We start from the raw sequence: 19,299 nt of genomic DNA, 5'->3' as shown, positions 1-19,299 counted from the left end.
TACTACTCAGGGGAGAGGTCGTTTATAAAAATGTTATAGCAAATGGTGTATTTTAAAGAATGTTCATTCAGTAACACTGGTCAAAACTACTAGCCGCATGGGCAAGTAACTTATCATAACTGGCACAAGTGGGCCCAAAAAGCGGCCCACTTTGACCAAAAAAACGGGTCCACACTAGCATTTTGTATTTCTGGTTCGGGCATTGCACAATGACTAATCCCCCACACTAACGTGAGATGGGGGTTTAGATTCTATTAAAGACAAGGAGGCGATTATTATGCATTACAATCTTTACTCTGAAACCACAGCAGCAAAGAAAAAACTTTTACAAACAAAAAAGTTTCAACAACAGAACTAGATAAAGTTCAATGTCAATGCATGGGGAACTCCCCAAACCATCATGGAGGATAGGTCATACCCTGCAGGGGACCAATGAGCAGGGACCCTCCTTTATATATGTCCATTACTCTAACGCCAACCCCTCTTTCTGCAGCTGACTTGCACCAGACGCCCAATGGAACGGTTGAACTGCGTAGCGCAGAGAAAAAGGATCCAGCGAAACCGGAGATCTCAACCTTTCCGCAGCCTGAAGCAATGAAGAAGTTCTTCTGGATAGGACTTCTCACCCGAAATCACGCACTCCAGAACTTGTAACTGCGATCCACACTCCTGAGCAGAACCTCAACTCGTACCTGTAAGAACAACAAGCAAGAAGGGTGGGTGGTTGGGAAGAACAACAAACCAAAGAATGTTCTCACTTGAACCACCTGTGTACATGCGTATCACAATTGTCATATCATATCATATCATATCCAGGGTGGGTGGGAGGGATAATAATCGCCTCCTTGTCTTTAATAGAATCTAAACCCCCATCTCACGTTAGTGTGGGGGATTAGTCATTCTATGACAAGACAGGAGGCTCATATTATGCAAGTTCAAAGCCCTTGCATCTCATTAGTAAGTACAAAATGATCCAATATAATAGATAATATAATAAAATTAAAGGAAAGGTAACATTTTTTAAATGCTTTCATTAAATCAATCTGTTGACCAATCAGAGAATTGCCCAAGACTAGGTTGCCCGAAAAGCTGTCTTATAAGGCAAAGTCAAATCCACTGCAAGAAAAACAGGAATGTGCCAAATCCAGCGTTCCTTACAGGCCACCAAAACCAACTGGTTAAAAGAGGGGAAAACATTGAACAAAGTTTTCCTATACTAATAGGTTAGGACAAAACCATCTGAAATAAACACCTATGTTGTTCAATCAAATATTCAAAACACTTAAATTCGTACCATTTTTGGGGACCTAGAAAGCAAACCAATGAAAACAAACACCTAGCTCTCCTGGAGATAAAGAAAAGTACCCCATAGGGGTGAAAGTCTTATAGGTTCCATCCCATGCATTAAAGGAAGATATCGCATTAGAAACAGGGCATGTCACAGAACTACACCGGGGAACCAAGAGGGAAAGACAAATCTTCAAAAGGGTAAAATGGGAGTAAAAAATCATTTTTATAAATTTTGTAATAGGACAATCCATCCTGAGCGGAGCTGAAAAGCAATAGAATTAATCTACAATTGTCTTCAGACATATGTGTATACTAAGGAGGGAAGTCTTCTGGAGGCAGAAGCAGAATGGAAGAGAGGGCCCCACCTGAGAAGCTAAACCCGTCAAACCGCCAACACGGAGACCCTCAGACCTCCCGAACTCTTGAAGAAGGACTCTGCTACCATGACAAAAGGCAGATATTATAAACCTGATCCTTAAGAGGCCAAACTTGGCAAGAAGAAAAAATGTATCCGACATCCAATCACTACCATTATAGTGATATCTAAACTCCTTTGTAGGTATGCCCGGTGCTTGAACCTTGATCCCTCCTCCCTGGTGATAAATCCCCTAGCGGATCAAAAGTAACCGAAGGAGGACACCAAATTTCCAAAATCTTAGCAAGACTCTAAACTGCAAAGAACTGATCACTAAATGGTTAAACTGAAGGTGTACACCAGAAGAGGTCCAACCTATATTTCAGCCAATTTGCAGATCTTTGAAGCTCACAGCACCCTGAGCTGGCACCTTACTGCAAACAAACTCTTGTGAAAACCCCAAAGGTCCACCTGCCATGCAGGTGACTATGATAATCAAGTCATCAACCAAATATATATCCCAGCACTCTGGTAATCGTAGCGGCAGACACCGTCTGAAAGTTAATGTATAGACTCTGGAACGCATCGTGATAGAGGGTCATAACGTGGATGGGGGATAGTATCACTCCCAGACCCCTCTATCCTACCAAGGGATATTGAGCCTTCCCAAAAGAGGAGAAACCTCCCCCACTTATCCAAAGGAAAAACCTTGCAATCCAGAAAGAAAACTACCCTGAGGACCACATTAAAGCCCCGCTTTACACCGTTAAGAGAAATAAATACCCACTAGCGCCTCTAACCAATCCCCTGACTGGACAGACTCCAGTTAACTTATTGAAATACCAGAGATTAGCACAAAGGAAAGTAACAGACGGGAGGGAAATGCTCAGTGCGAGTCTGCACTGGTCACCCGCCAGAACTCCTGTAAAAAGGAAAAAACTGAAACCATTGGATACTCCCAGAGGTGTAATATTATGATGCAATCTCCCCCAAGGATGGCAGGAAAACTGAAACCATTGGATACTCCCAGAGGCGTAATATTATGATGCAATCTCCCCCAAGGATGGCAGGAAGGGGAATGAGGGGGAAAGAACTCTGGATAATTATCAATGCCCTGTAAATGCAAGGTTGAGAAGAAATCTGGGACCACTGTCCCCTCAAACCCTGAGGTCTGAGTCACTGTATTCATGTGAGGCTGACTGGCCACTAAGGGAATCAGGGGAAGGAAAAACTAAGCACATTGTCCATAGCAAAACAGTACTTATACAGTACTACGAACCCTCAGGTATATGAGTGGTGCTTAACACTACTACGAGCGTTGTGTGGTGTGAGGTGTTCACTTATCGATCTCAGCTGGATAAAAGACTGATGTAGACCTTTCCAAAATTAGGAACCTGTATCAGAACGGTCAGCACGGATATGAAAACAGCACTCTAAAGAGGTTAAGCAACGCTCATGAGGGTACAGAAGCCTGCGTGTACTCCTCGAGCAGAGGAGAAGTTGCAACACACTGTTAGACGGTTAGCTGAACCATAGGCCAAGCTTTGGGAGGAAAAACATGAGGCAGGCGCCAGCAAGTTATTATTTGGCAACTCGTCTAACTGATGCCATCAAGTATTTCCAAACACTCCATCCAAGTAAAACATGGTTGCTCAACTTGTCATGTAAAAAACTGAACGGTTACCCTCGAGCTGACCCTGTCTCCACCAGAAACCAAAAGAATAAGGAATGTCCAATGGGACAAAAGTAGGGGAGAACAAACGTCCCCACTAAAGAGAGCCTTAAGCCCTACAGACCTCAATAGAGGCATAACGCATCATCTTTATTCTTCCTTATGTTGAGAGAAAATACTGTAGCTTAATCAGCACTGGTATTGGGTGGAGCAATTGAGGTCGGGAATCAAAACCTAAGGAAAGGACTGAGTTGTCCTGAAACTAACTAAGGTAAAGGGTGACAGAATTTTTAACTAAAAGATGAATGATAACACCAGATAGATGGTTAGAGAGGAAGGTACAACCCCATATGGGTCTGTTTACAACCACTTCCACACTCTTTTCTTTAAAGCACTTAATAAATAAAGAATATATAATATATGAAATATATATAAAATATCCAAAGAAGAGGGGTTACGCCCTCACAGGGGACCGAATCCCCGGCCCTTATATAAGCTGATACTCACTGAGCTTTCTGGGCCACTGACAATTCTGAAAAAAACGCAAATGTGTTCCAGTCAACACTTAAACATATTGTTTATCAAAGCGTACACTGAGCAAGTGCACCTCAACTGCTCACCCCAGCAGGGTGAGGCAACCAATAGTACACGAGGGAGCACCTCGCAGTAGGAACAAGGCGAAGCCTGAAACCGAGCAGGTTACTGCACGCCTACAAGACCAAACAATGGCGTCAGCCATATGCAGCACCTAAACAAAGCTGCCGACCTTAAGGAAGGAATACACTGAGCAAGTGCACCTCCAACTGCTCGCCCGAGCAGGGCGTGATAATCAGCAGTACACGAGGGGGTAACCTCGCATTAGAACTCAGGCAGAGCCTGAAACCGAGCAGGTTATGGTGCATGCCAGTTAAGGTAATTACCCAAGTTGCCCACTTTAAGGGAGGAAACACTGAGCAAGTGTACCTCAACTGCTCACCCTAGCAGGGTGTGGACACAGCCGTATACAAGGGGACCCCTCGCAGAAACCCCAGGCAACCTTGCCACCGAGCAGGTGACTGCACCTTTCCAGGGAAGATAACCCAAACAAAAGAAAACTGTCAAGTTGAAGGTAGGATACACTGAGCAAGTGCACCTCCAACTGCTCGCCCGAGCAGGGTGTGATAATCAGCAGTACACGAGGGGGTAACCTCGCAATAGAATCAGGCTGAACCTGAAACCGAACTTATGGCACCTACAGTGAAGGCAAAGCACATAACTTAAGAAATAAGTAAATGAATAAATAAACAAAGAAAATAAAATAAAACTGCAGACTGGCAGTGCATCGGGCTCTTGCGCTGGATGGTCAGACTTTGACCTAACAAACCCACAGTCTATCAGTAAACATTCTTTCTTTCCAGCACTAAAGGTAAGGAAATGTGTTGTGTCACCAGGGATACGAAATTACAAACATTTAACAAAACCACATTTTTACTATTAAAATGTTTGTGCTATAATCTTTCTGAAGAAGTCATGAACCAACCAAATGCCCATTAGGAAATCCCTGCTCAACTGAGCAAAAAAGGTGACAATCAAATACCTCCATTGTAAAATACAATTATTTAAAATATAACAATTAAAATATCTAATCTTAAAATATACAAATAAACATGCGCTGGTCGGCCGCGAACCCCAGGTCTTCCTGCATGGGAGACCTGCAGCTCTATATTTGAGCTAACTTGGCTCAGTACTGAAACAGAGGCTTTTGTTACAAACATAAGCCACAGGGGCAGGCCGAACCCAAAGCCTGCAGCACCTGGAATCCCCAGGTGACCATAAATCTGTCAAGGGGCACTAATTCAAACAGGCGAAATGAAGAGGGAACAGTGTAAACAACACTGCTCTCGCGCACGCCGGGAGCGAGTTGATTAATGCACTAGAAACACCTGAGTTTACAAGCGCGAGAAATTTTTAAAGAAGAAATAAATTAGAGAGCTCCCTCGAACTCACAACCTCATGGACTGTAGTCCGAAATTCAACCATTGCACCACTGCTTCAGCTGAAACAGGAAGTATGAGCATAATACATATTTTCTTTTTGAAAGACACCAAAATGAAACCAACGGCCGCACGCGGCTATCCAGATACATTGTATCAAATACACAAATTCCTTTATAATAAAAGGTAATTAACACATATTTACCATATAAATAATATATGTCATATTCAAACTAATAAAGCCTACTACTGACAAACAATGTAAGACACAACTGAAAGGGGTGACTTAGCTCTGTGGTGTCAGCAGCAAAGAAAGAGGGGTTGGCGTTAGAGTAATGGACATATATAAAGGAGGGTCCCTGCTCATTGGTCCCCTGCAGGGTATGACCTATCCTCCATGATGGTTTGGGGAGTTCCCCATGCATTGACATTGAACTTTATCTAGTTCTGTTGTTGAAACTTTTTTGTTTGTAAAAGTTTTTTCTTTGCTGCTGTGGTTTCAGAGTAAAGATTGTAATGCATAATATGAGCCTCCTGTCTTGTCATAGAATTGCCTTATAGGCCCGTTCGAGCCTGTTTCAGTGGATCATGAAACGGAATTTGACGTTTTTAGACTACCGTCTATAAATAAGTAAACGGATGCTCCCGTGGCTCCCCACCAAAGGCTGTTTATGTATTCTTTACACGGCCTTGAGCATCTCATTTCTAGGAATCTCGCGGATAATGGGTTGAAAAGATAGGCTGCGTTCAACGGCGCGGGCGCCCGCGTTTACGTCATTTCGGCTTTCCAGGCTTCTCTCCCTCAGCCTGCTCGGCCTCGCGCCGTGCGGCGGAGCGCGTGACGGGAGTACGTTGCGGGCGTCGGGGCCGCGGCTCGCGCCCCTCTGGGAGATTGTAGCCAGCGCGCGCCGGCCGGAGCGCTCCAGTCAGAGCGAGCAGGGCCGCAACAGGAGACGCGGCGGCGCACTGTTTGCGCTCTCTTCAAAGGAGGATATGCGGGCGCGCGCGTCGGCGCTGCTCTCCTTGCACTGACAGGTCTTCCCGCAGACATGAAGATCTGGAGCTCGGAGCATGTCTTCAGGTGAGCGCCTGCAGAATATGCAGGCAACGCTGGGGTTCCCCCCCGCCACCCCCCCCCCCCAGGTCCAGCTCGTCGTCTCAGCGCGTGCCTGCTCTGCAGGCTGCAGCACAGAAGCCGCTGACAGGCTGTTAAGAAGATCTGACATAACGGCTCCAAGTCTGGGTCAGCCGTCCTTCAGGGGAGCCGAGCGGATGCCCTCAATGACAGCAGCAGGTGCACTGAGGGCAGCATCTCGTGCTCGCCGCTAGGCGACACCGCTCGGCGTCACCACTCCCTCCCCCCTAATGACCGGCTTCTTCACCATCATCACCTACAGGGACGCGACCTTTGCACCTGCAGGGACGCGACCTTTGCATCCCTTTTACACCTCGTACACCACTGTTAGGGGGCCACCCCTCCACCGGCATCGCCGTTAGAGGACCGGCCTTTCCCTCCATCATTATATTATGACATTAAGGATGCCCGCCAGTAGAGTACCTATGAGGAAGTCATCCTCGACCACCATTGCATTTAGCGCACACCCAACCCCGCTTCCACTGTCTTCATTTTCGACAGGACCGTTTTAGGGAATGGTGTCGTTTATTGCTATTTTGCGCCCCCGCCGCTTTCCTTGTATCAGGCTATTATTTGCTGTATTATAGGGCCTGTCAGGTGCCCCCCCCCCCCCCCCCCCACCCATCGCCCGCTCTGTCTAAAATTGCCTTTCTGTAGAACCGGCCCGGAACTACTTGCATCAACTGCAGGGACTCTCTCTAGTCTACGTTCACAGAACTGCTCTCCCTAACACTATACCAGTAGGAGCTGCACACTATTAGCATCACAGGTGTTGTACGCGGACCAAAATACAGGGGGCATAGCCTATTTAAACCCACATTCTGTGGAGAAAAAAAATATAGTGGCTGACGTGTCCAACCGGTTAATTGACTTAAATAAGGTGACATTTAAAGCTGCTTACATTGTCAGCACATTTCCCACTACCAAATTGAGGCGGGGCCAGAGAAGTCATGGGGGAAGGGGGTGGACGAACTAGAGCCAAGCCAGGGAGTACGGCATAGCCCTGACAGCCAAGTATGAGCCGAACCGTCAAAAGACCAGGCTTGGATCAATGTCTCCAGCCCCCTCCTCACCCCCACAACACATGACTCATACCTGGATTTCTGCCTCCAAAAACCCCACAACACAAGGTGTCTTGCCTCCCCACCTCTCCTTCCACAAAACAAAACCCATACTTGACGTCCTCATTTTTTGTGTGCAAGCACTACACAATGAAATGAACGTGATTTATACACACACACCACAGTGAATCGGTGTAGGCAGAATTAGAGCCCATGGTGCAAATTGGACACTTGGTCACATATCTTTCAGCTCTCGCTAATACAAATAAGCCATTGTGTGGCTTTAAAGGTCTACAATAATGCTATTTTTCATAAATTTGACTTACAACATACTAAAATAATATTTTAAACCAATTTGACAAATACACAAATCAACCAACTATAGCAACATTAACAGAAAAGATGACAAATTGCTTATCTATATTTAAAGATGGGCTATGTCAAAGAAAAATGTGCACATTTTGGAAGGAAAAATCTGATTATGCGGTTTATGGATTAATATTTACATTTGCTAAAAAAAAGTTTAGCCACCCACGAGTCTGCAAACTGCAGCTCTCCAGGTGTTTTTTGACTGTGGGCCTCATTACGAGTCTGGCGGTAGCCATGCCAGAAAAACCAGCAGGCTGCCGCTGGACCCGAAATACCACTCCGCCTCCGTGATTACCGGAATCACCAGGGTATTACAACCCCGGTGACCTGGTAATTCCGGAGGCGGAATTCCGTAAATCCCCATTCCCATGGAGTCCCAACGGACTCCATGGGGATGGGGACAATGGAAACACTGGTTCCGTCTATGATGGAGCCGGTGTTTCCATTTCCGCCTGCAGGCGGGTGGCGTTACTCCCGCCACGTCAGACCTAGCGGGAGTGACACCTCCCGCCTGCAGAACTCAGAATCAGCCGGTCCAGAAACAACGGTAGCGGCGGATTTACCGTCACCGTTGTTTCCGGACCAGCTAACTCATAAGGAGGCCGACTCCATGATCCTTCAAAGTTGACTATATTGTGTAGTGCTGATGAAATCTTTAGTTCAAAACATCTGGAGAGACACAGTTCACTGGAGTCACTGAAGCTCCACTTGCTTTTTCTACCCCAGAATCGTCACATTTTAGTTCTGCAAGTGTGAGTGCCTCATATGTGAACAAAACAAAGACAGATTTATTACGCGAATTGAAGGTTATATATGCCAAAATAAAGAACCTCAAAAACCCACTAAGCGCTACATGAAAAGGGGAGTCGAAGGGGCAAGCAGATGAGGTTGAGGCAGAGGGGAAGGGGATGATGCTGGCAGAAAACACAATCTCAGAAACCCTAAACCCAGATATAACAGCACTTAAAGGTATTGATTTGTTTTCTCCTCTAGTTGTTTGTAGATCCATTGCTGCCAATTGCCCGCCCTCCCTCTCCCTGTTGTTAGCTCCTGCACCTTTGTATCTGCTTCCCTCACTGTGTACTTTCCCCCCATGACTAGTAAAGCACTCTGTTGCTTCCCAAAGCTAGGCCAGCACCCAATAAATACCCTACTTATAATAATAATACTAATAATTGTTATTGTTATTAAACAGAAAATACAGACAGAAGATTATCAGCTCTTGATTTTGGTTTATCATGTGTTCCTAATAATAATTGCAATGCGATAAGCACGTATATATTTAAATATTTAAATTTTGAAGGAAGCTGCACTTATGCAAATTATTTGTGCATCGGGCTCATAAGCAGGACGTATACGTAAAACATATAGTTAATATCCGCCATGGGGATGCAGAAGGAGGCCTTTGTTTAGTGCAGCTTTCTCATGAGCCTAGCAGTGCCCATTCAAGAACCCTGCTCCATTGAATCTTTGGGTTTGATACACACTGTGCACGGTTCGACAATTTCAAGCCCAAATCAGTGTTTGTTCCAACAAGTATGGATTAGCAATAGATCACTAAGAAGGAGAATTTAGTCAAATCTGACTTCACTAACCGCAAGTGTCAAACATGTTGTAAGAATTTAACATCTAAAGATCTTAGTCTGCTTATACATTGGCGAAAGTATACGAGAAGGATATAAGCATGGTTGTGAAAACTTTGGCCAAAGGGGAAAATATAGTGATGCGGTTTAGCAAGGATTAAGTAAAATTGGCTAATTGACAATTGCATGATCACACTTGCTACTTCATCTTAACAAAGGATCCAACAATGGATATTAAATAAGCCCTCAAATGCAAATTAGATCATTGGCATCATGGGCAAGGCTTAATTACTAAAGATGTTCTATCTTATCTTTATGTGAAATTCCACATCATACTTATTTTTTATTTACTTCCTAAAATCCCTTACATGCACCCCCCCCACCGGACGCCCCATTGTTACCTAAATTGGGTCGCTTACAAAACCATTATTTCATTTTTGTGGATTCCTTTTCAATATATCTGTCAACCTACCCCTAAATATGAAGACATTGAATGAGATGATCAGTTTTGTGCTAAAAATAATTGCTTCCTATTTAATGGGAATTTATTTTACCACAAAGTCCCGGGACGGCTATGGGTACAAAATGTGCACCTGTTCCCAAATGCATTGATGGGGTGTTCAGAAGATCAGCATATCTTAAATAATCCACATAACCAATGGATTTATAATATCACTGTGTGGTAAGACCAATCAATGATTTTAAGGGAGGGCCAAGAAAAGGAATTGTTGAGATATGTTCACTTTGTCAATGAAAGTGATTGGAATCTTGTGTTCAAATTGATCAACAGTAATGCCATATTTTTCGGACTCACAGTGGATCATGGAAGTATTAATACAAGTAAGTTTGGAATCCAACAGCTGGTAACTCCAGCTTCCGTGCAAATTCACCATTTCATATCAATTGTACCTTTGGCAGAAGATCTAAGCGCATGCAGAAATTGCTTGCGTTAGTAATAGGGTTTAGAAACGCCTAGTGACATGAGGGTATGGTTTTGGCAAAGCGACTAAAAGAATGGAGTCACAAAAAAACTTTAATAATGCCTCTCAGTTTCCCACAAATTACCTTTCAATCCCCAAATATTGTTCAGAATACAAGGATGATGTTGCCAGGTTTGTTGCCATGATTTGAATAGCAACCAGTCATTAAAAGTCACTGGAATTGTGTGTGTGGGGAAACGCTGGCATATTTTACAAAAAGATCCTACTATACATAGGAGAATTACAGAAAAGAACAGTGGAGGCTTTTGCAGAGACCCAAATCTGGGTCACATATTGAATGGGGGTGTTTGTTCCCTATTTATTAGAGGGGATAGATGGCTGGAGGAACCTCGAGGCTGGTTGCCTCGAGGCTCATGTAGCGTTTGTAACAATTTCATATAAGTTTCTACCTTTGGGGTGCTAGCTGTTCAATGGCAACATCATGTGAAATAATAGTGTGTCCACTGTAACAGTGAGTTTTTGGTGTATGAGTTGATTTGTCCTTGTCAAAAGCTGTATGTACTAAGCTAAAACATCAAAGAGCGATCAGAAACAGAGACGCCATCTACACTTTGACCATGCATTTTGCAGAAAGCCGTCATAGTTATAGTAGTCGCTTAAAATAATTGTGGATTAAGTGTAGTTAAGAGACATCGCAGTAAAGGGATCGGAACTGTATTCTGCCAGGACTTGAATCTAGGCTTATATTTCTGATCGGCAAAACCCCTGTGGGTCTTCAATGATATCACCTTTTTGGTGATCCCTTTAGGTTGACATTGGGAGACATTGATGGTGTTTTTCTCTGTTGTGTTAATGCCTCCTCTTTGGTGGTGGTTGGTACATACTTTTGTAAATGTCTATATAATACTACAGCTGTTTGATATGTTTAAAAACCAATTTTACACAGACATGTATACATTTATATTTACAGGCCTCAACATTTGCAGTCAGCACAGCACTAGCCACTGTCGAGTGATAATTGAGCCCTGGCGAGTAAGAAGTGGCGTGCAGTGTGAATGCAGGGAATTGAGGGAGCGAGTGGCTTTTTATGCCTGCTTAGCAGCTTGAATTTGTTTTCACATTACAGAAATCACTTCATATTTCTTCTGCTGTTTAGTCACTATGGCGTGAACTTTGGAATCTGTTTGTGAATCGTTTACATTTGCATTGACATTGTCTCTGTCTTGTCACATCGGCCGTAGTGGGAGCACTGCTGTTTCCATATATTAGGAATGGTATATTTATTGCAGAGGTCTGGACCCACTATTCTTGCTTAATATGTTTTGATTTAATGAGGACATACTTGCTATTTCCAGCTCATAAATCTTATGCATTGGATATGTGTCTTGTGGTCTGATGTATGCACTTGCATTTGATTCCATTTGCACTTGACGTGTTGGCGCTTGCACTTTAGCTGTGTGTTGCCCTTTAAGAATGGTGTGGCGTCCCCTTGAGCTACAGTTTTGAACCATGGGATCATGGGAATAGTAGTGGGATTCTGAATTGGATAGTCATCATTAATATATGCTTGTGTATAGCTGGTGCCGTTTTGACACGATTAAGCAGTGGTAATGATTAAACGTCAGCGTGTCGTTTTCAGTTTTTAATATGAATTCCCCTTGGAACGAAGGATGAAATTGGAAAATTAGCAAACTAGTCAGACGACTTTTCCTTGAATGAATTGCGCGATTTCAGCAGCGAGGCATGAAAATAAAAATGCACTGCCCCAATGCCGTTACTTCTTGAGGGCTGCAAGCATTATGAGGCTTTTATTTGGGAGGCGGTGCAGGCGGTGTAGGGCATTAGGCACGTGCCACCCACCACATTCCGGTGACCTTTTTTTGTAGGTGAAGCAGGTGGAGTACAGTGTGTGTTTTGGCTACCACTGGCTTGAAGCTCAAGGTGAGCTCGAGCCCTGCCTGGCTTGCCTGCCTCTACTTATTTCATTTGGCATAGGATCAAAGCATGATTCTAGACGGCACCACCCCGGTAGCCAGTTGACTCCATGTTACTTGGACCCCACGTTTCCAGCCGCAGGCTTTCCTTTAACACGCTATTGGTATTGGATGAGTATGCCCTTTTCGACCATTTGAAGTTAATCAATACGGACATTTCCAGAATCAATTTTGTATTCATTGAAAGAAAAGGACTGGAAAAGTGCTGTCTTGTTAGTTACATGGTTACTTGGTTATAATAGGCACCGTCTTTTCCCCATATCCAGACCTTTGTGCAATGAGATGTTAGCCAACATTGGGGGCAGGACCACGTGCGATTAGATTCTAATCACTCTTGGTGGTGGCATCAGCATGCAGGGGTAATAATAAATTAGTCCCTACACCATAGTCTATGTATCCTTTGTTATACACATGTGCATAGCTGCTCCATGAGCACTACATCAAGTCTAATATAAACAGTAAACATCAAGACAATTTCAATGCAGAAAGTAAACATAACTAAATGCGTTAGTTTGTTTTCTCTAAAAATGTAAAGTCCATGCAAATGTACTCATTTGTTTAAAACATGTTTTTGATTTCTGATTGATTCAGCAGCAGTAGGACACCCTTATCATAGCTCTCCCAGCTAAACCCAGCGCCCCATTATTTGCACTCGTTTCAGTACTTGAAGGTGTACTTTGAAAATGGGGGGAGTCACTCTTGTGCCCTCCAAGCACCATCCCACCGTCTCCAGCCCTCATCACCTGCGCTAGGACCTACTAATGCCAGGCAGGAATTATTTTTATTTTTTTTAAATCTATTTGATGATTTTGGGGGGAGTAAATATTACATTTGGAATATTGTTTCTTTCTTCGTTTTTAACTTAGTTACTTTCAGTAAAGGTTCATTCATCTTCAATATTCTCAATTTTTGAAGATGTATATATTGTTGTAACCGTCTACCTGCCTGTATTTGCATACAATTCCAATAGTGTTCATGAAATGGAAAGAGTCATATCGAATCGGTTGTCTTCTTTTAATACCTCTGTGTCTTTATGATGGGGCTTCGGGAATCAGTCAGAGTACTGCTCTATCAATGGTGTGCAGCAAATTGGAAAAACAGAGCTGCTGACTCATGAGGTACAATTGTATTCTGCCGCCTAGCTGCATGGCAGGCCTGCTGGGGTTGAACGTCGGTGGCATCTCGGGACCGGGAACCAACAGCAGAACCATGTGAACAGCCAACCCTCATAGCATCTCTCCCTAACCCTGGTGCCCCTCATGCTCTCCTACTCACTTTCCTCTCTATCCTACAGCCATAATTTAGAACGTTGCTCCTCCACTCCTTACCACTACGCCGCTCCCAAATCAAGGGTTAAAAGGGGGGGTGGGTCGCCTGATCTACTTCTTCTTGTTTTCATTCCTGTTGGAACGCGACCGGGATGGTGTCAGTAGGGCATGTCACTAATGCAAAAATGCCAGCCGATCATCCAGAAAAATTATAATTTCAGTAGGGCACAGTGACCAATGTCTGTTTTTGATTTGGGACAGGGCATGTGGCAAATCAGAAAGGGGACGTATGAGCTGGATAATATGCTGATTTAAGTTCCTGAGTGTATGCCCCTGCAGTTGCGGCAATCGTCAAGCAGCGCATCACTAAATGCTGATGTCATGATAACGGAAAGAAGCGAACAAGTCAAGGAGCATAAGTAATTCAGACACACAGGAAGCCTGCATCTTAAAAGAGTCGCGACATTGAAATGAAGGTGAGTAGAGGACCTTGAGGGGTGTGTGCGATCCATCAGAAGTAATTTGCTCCTTCAGCAGATTACAAGTAAAGCTGCAAGGATGTGTCTATACAGATCATCCCGTGAATATATGGAGAGCTCTCGCAGGGCTAGATCTCGCCCCCGCCCCGCAGAAAAAAAGAGGAGAAGACCACAGCTCCCTGCGTGACAGAGGGGGGACGATAGACGTTCTCACCATTCTTCACCTCCTGAGGCCAGACTGGCTTATTCTGGGGACATCTAGCAAACAAGCAACAGCTGGCACAAGAAGAGTGTCCAAAGTGCTGCTATCTATGATGGAATTCCTGCAAGAAGTCCCATCTCAATCCCTAGACCCCATTGGCGTGAATCTTGGCATAGTGTCTCGTCCCCCATCCAGAGCATCCCAGTTCAGGAAGAGAAGACAAAAAGCCTCACCGAAAGGACATTACAAGAAAATGGCTGAGGGCAGGGCCATCTTAAGGAATGTTGGGGTACGTGGCACAGATGCCTTTAAGCCAGTCCCCTCCCCCTCCCCGAGCCAACGAAATTAAGGGATCTAGAATCTATGGTCGCCACCAACTCGTCATGACCACATCCCATAGCCTGACATGCTGCCATGCAGCAATTCAAATATGCCTAGGTACTCCCTTCCAGCCCCCTTCCTCTCTTCAGACTTACTGGAATCAGAAAATTAAAGAAGTGGCATTTCAAGGGCAATATTTGCAGTCCACATCAAAGGGGACACATTTTAACAATAGCAGCCGCGCGGAAGGTGTACGACCTGTAGTATAGATGCAGGGCACAGATCAGTAGCTGTATGAAAAATGAAAATATGCCGGAACACTAGATCAGAACTCAGATTAGCAGCCTCACAGAATGTAAAAGGGTAAAGCAGGCAGATTGGAAGCAACGAGAAGGGTACACATTCCATGTCATAGGGTGCATATATTCTGACATACACTAGAAAAAAGGCAGGGGTTTCAAGTCGTATTGCTATTATTGGGCAGAGAAACACACGGCTTTATGGTGTACATTATATCAATGGTCATGATTATTGAAAATTAAGCAACACTATGCCCAGTAAAAACCATGAGTGATACTTTTTTGAATAGCATAGTGTGAGAATTAAATTACTCTTATGGGCTGCAAATTTAGAAATGTTTCGGCACTGTTGACATGTTAAGTATTATGAGGTTAAATGAGTAGCCCAGGATCACACAATTTGGATAGCAGGTGAAGCACAGATTAGAGCCCAGTCTTCAATGTCTGCACTTGACTACATTATTTCCCAGTTCCTATAATAGAGCAAGGATCAATTATTGGTTAACTGTTTGACTTTCAAGAAATAAAATAATACAGTGCTTTGTAGAAATGACTTGGACAGTACACACATCACATATTAACCCAAAATTCTAGCTTCATTTCCTCTATCATCAAGGGAAGTATGCAAGTGCTAGAAAATTAATTTACAACATTTTAAAAGATTTCATGTGGGATTTTCTTTTGTATTTTAAAACTGTAAACGCACCCAGCATACAGACTTGCGACTTTTTATTTATGATGTGCAGAAGGTCCTTTGAAATTGTACTAAAATGCAAAGCTTTTTTGTGTAAAATAAGCAGACCTGAAAATATTCTCACCAGAGGTCTGCCCATCAGAGGACATTTGGCTGGCCTCCTTCTGTCTAGGATCCCGTCACTCAAAAGACCTAGATACAAATGTAGATCAGGCAATGGGCTAAACAATGCCACCAGTATGTGAGAAGGCAAACCTTTTCATGGAAGACGGCATACTACTATACAGTGAGATGAGATGATTTGTCCAGGATCACACTATATCATCCACTGGCAAAGACGGCATGTGAGCATCAACATTTTAGTTCCACAGTCTCGAATTTGGCTACCTAATCACCCCTCCTGACTAACACTTTATGCTCTTCACTGGAGGTGGCTATCCAGCTTTTGCAACCGCCATCTGGAGGAACCATGCTCTAAACCTCCACATTGCTGATGGCATGTTTTCTTTTATAGCTAGTGATATCTAGTGCAGGTACATTCTTTTGTAGCACAGTAGGTGTTACTATAAAAAAAAGAATATATCAATGCAAGTTTATCAATCTCAGACATAGGAAAGGCTGAGTCGCCCTCGCTGGAGTTTGGTACTGTGATCCCCATATGAACACAAATATCTGTAAAGTGTGGTTAACACACTGAGCTGTCTTCTGAGTAATCATGGCACTCAAATGTATCAATATGCATTTCAGCCTTTAGTTTAGCAAGTGATCAAAATAGTCCCCACAGAAGGGTGACACTGCTACTGGAGTTGTGCAATAGTGAACACTCAAACCGCATGTACTTGAGTAAAAACAGAAAGCATTGCAGGATTAATTAAGTGGAGCAGAATGTACTTGTCAACAACAACCAGACGGCAGGTTTAGATCGTCAGTAATGCTCCATAAAATATCGTAACGTGCTATGTTTTGCAAAAAATTGACACTGACTAGGTCTAAGGCTGCATGTCTGGGAGACCTGGTGGCTTGCAGCTTTCTGGTTCCATGTGCAAGATCACATATGAAACCTCTCATTCTGCATTTCGTAGGTCTTTGGAGTCCCGACGCACAACTTTACAAAGCAAGGATTCCGGTCCCACAACAGCCACGGCACCAATTGCAATAGTGAATGAAGGAGAACCTGGAGAAAGGGTTTTCCGCTAAAACCAGAGAATCCGGAGGCAATAACAATGGATGCAAGCAAGTTAGGATGAAGCGCCACATGGAAACATGCAACAGTACAGGGGCGATCACATCATGCAAAGGCAAAAAATCTTCCAACTAGAGAAACCTTCAAGCAATTTGCCAGGCACTCTTCACATTTGCCATGTACTTACGGAACAAGAGGGTGGTGGTAAGGACAGACAACAACAAAGGAAAAGCCTACATAAACCACCAGGAAGGAACACAATCTAGATTACTAATGGCAGCGCAGAGGAACATTTCTCATAGGAAGACATACATGTGAAGGACCTAATAGCACTGTTTATTCAAGGAGTACTTTCATCTATGGCTGTGTGTCTATCCCAGATGGCTTTGAATCTAATTCGTCAGTCTTGGGGATCCCCGATAATAACTTGTTTGTAGATCGATCCAACTCCTTGCCCCTGTTACTGCAGCAGGAAATTAGACCTGGAGGCGTGGAGATGGATACTCTTTCAATTACTTGACCAGATGATCTTCTGTAGGCCTTCCCACCATTTCCTGTTTGAGGGAGACTCTGGTGGGCCGTATTGGCTTTGGAGGTGCTGGTTTCTAGTGATCCAGCTGTTAACTGTGGCACCTGTGTTTTGATTCCCCCCCCCCACCCCCTCATCCTCCCCTGAGGTTCCCGGTTATCCAGAATAAAGTTTTCCAAGCTGAATCTGGTGGCTTGGTTGTTCATAGGGAAGAGCTCTTTTACAGGTATGATTCTCCTTGGTGGCTGCTGTGGCAATTTAAAGGGCTTGGTGTCCTTCACATTTCGAGACCTTTCTTCACCAATGGGAGTCCTTTAGAGCTTGGTGTATGTATGGAGAAAGACCTGGAACCTTTAGAATGTGAGCCTCCCAGGATTATGTTTTTTTTCTTGATGGTTTTGACCGAGGGTCGGCAGTGGCAACTTTGAAGGTTCAGTGGGCAGCATAAAGAGAGTCACATATCTTTGGGAAGGACTGGCCTTTCTGGCTGACTTAGTGCAAAGGCTGTTGAAAGGATTCTGTCTCTAAGTCCCTCTTAGAAAGGCAATGGTTCCGCCATGCGATGTGCATCCAGTCCTGGATGCCTTACAATGGCATCCATTTCAACCAATGCAGACTTGTAGTTTAGATTGTTTTGTCCTTTAAATCCCTGTTTTTGGTGACAGTTTCTTCAGTCCGAAGATTAGGAGATGTAGTAGCTTTATCTTTGTCAGCTCCCTTCTTATGGTTTATATCTGACGTCCTGGTGCTGAGGCCAGAGCCCTGGTGTTGCCTCAGATGTGTTCCCCATTCAACTTAGACCAGGGGATAATTTTACCTGCATTTTTGTCTTCTGGGGCGTATTGAGAAGGCCACAAGAATTCCCAGCTGTGTGAAGGGCAGTACTATTAAATCTGAATAGAATGGAGCCATTCTGTAAGTGGGATAGCATGTTTTTGACCTTGGAAAAGACAGACGGAGGGAACCCTGAGTCGCCACGTTATGACTTGGTAGGTGCGCCCCAGCCGTTGATTGTATATGGTTGTTCGATTTGGCTACTTTTTGGAGGCAGGCTCTTGGAGTTCCTCTTATTGACATCTTCCGAGCAGTTACGTGCATGCCCCCCTATAAACTACGAGTGGGCTTTTTGTCGGAGGCGAATGTGGGTTCTGAGATTCTTTCCTTCCGGAATGCTCACACTTGAATTTTGATTTTGGTTAATGTCATGGTTGTTGCATTCATTCTCAGTCTGTTTTCTCTTTATGAGGTCCACTCACCTTAAACAAGGTATATACTCATTAGTGGGGAAGGAGACCAGGGTAATGCCTTTATTACTTAATGCCAATCCTCATTATCTTGGTCACCTCCCTCGACCCCTTGCTCAATTCTCTCCCTCCCACACTCAAACTGTCTGGTGTCTGGGAATATATTGGAGAGTGATAGACAAGTACTGGGTCAGGTGACCCTCCCTTAATACCCCGATAGGGGAAGGTCGTAGAGGTAAGGAGGGTAGGTGGAGGAATGTGTTAAATTATGCCTGTAAAATAGAGAGGAAAACTCATTAGTAAGGTAGGGGAGGAGGGAGGAGACCAGCAAAATTAAGATTACTATACATAAATAGGCTTTCCACCACCCCCTCCGGCTGGGTTGAATGTGCACACACCACCGCCTTTGTGTAATCCTTCTTTTAAGCAGCAGCAAATGAAGGAGGACCCAGGTCTGGGTAGTGTAGGAGTGGAAAGACAAAAAGGAAAAGGCATTTAATCAAAAATCAAAAGTCCTATTTAACTCCACAACCGCTATACTGCTGTGGCATTTCAGTTAGACTGATGCAGAGGGTCTTCAGATGCCGTCACTGATACAGACCCTTTGTTTATTTAATTTTCTGCAGCAAAGTGAATAGCTCGTGTTTTTCCACAAGGCATTTTGGATCTCATCCAATAGAGTAGACGGCATTGGAAACCAGTTCCAT

The 19,299-nt window shown here is 44.0% G+C and overlaps 1 protein-coding gene and 1 long non-coding RNA gene across 4 annotated transcripts in view; one reads left to right on the top strand and one right to left on the bottom strand.

Annotated features, from left to right (window-relative positions):
• Positions 1 to 272: 272 nt before the first annotated feature.
• On the bottom strand, positions 273 to 5,594 carry LOC138497389 (uncharacterized). The gene is made up of 2 exons (XR_011278571.1): positions 5,496 to 5,594; positions 273 to 692 (listed from the first exon to the last, which is right to left on the bottom strand). It is a non-coding gene; the product is annotated as an uncharacterized lncRNA (long non-coding RNA).
• A 537-nt stretch (positions 5,595 to 6,131) lies between these two features.
• PRELID3A (PRELI domain containing 3A) overlaps positions 6,132 to 19,299 on the top strand; it is a 274,440-nt gene continuing 261,272 nt past the window's right edge. For 2 of the 3 annotated variants that reach the window (XM_069620838.1, XM_069620837.1), the window contains exon 1: positions 6,132 to 6,371. In XM_069620838.1, coding sequence (XP_069476939.1) covers positions 6,340 to 6,371 — 32 coding nt within the window. In that variant the 5' untranslated portion in view covers positions 6,132 to 6,339. The remainder of the gene's footprint in view (positions 6,372 to 19,299) is intronic. The other variant, XM_069620839.1, reaches the window with a different exon arrangement.

This window comes from Ambystoma mexicanum, chromosome 5q (assembly GCF_040938575.1).
Source record: "Ambystoma mexicanum isolate Mex_15411 chromosome 5q, UKY_AmexF1_1, whole genome shotgun sequence".
NCBI classification, from domain to species: Eukaryota; Metazoa; Chordata; class Amphibia; order Caudata; family Ambystomatidae; genus Ambystoma; species Ambystoma mexicanum.
This window is presented reverse-complemented; position numbering and strand designations above follow the sequence as displayed.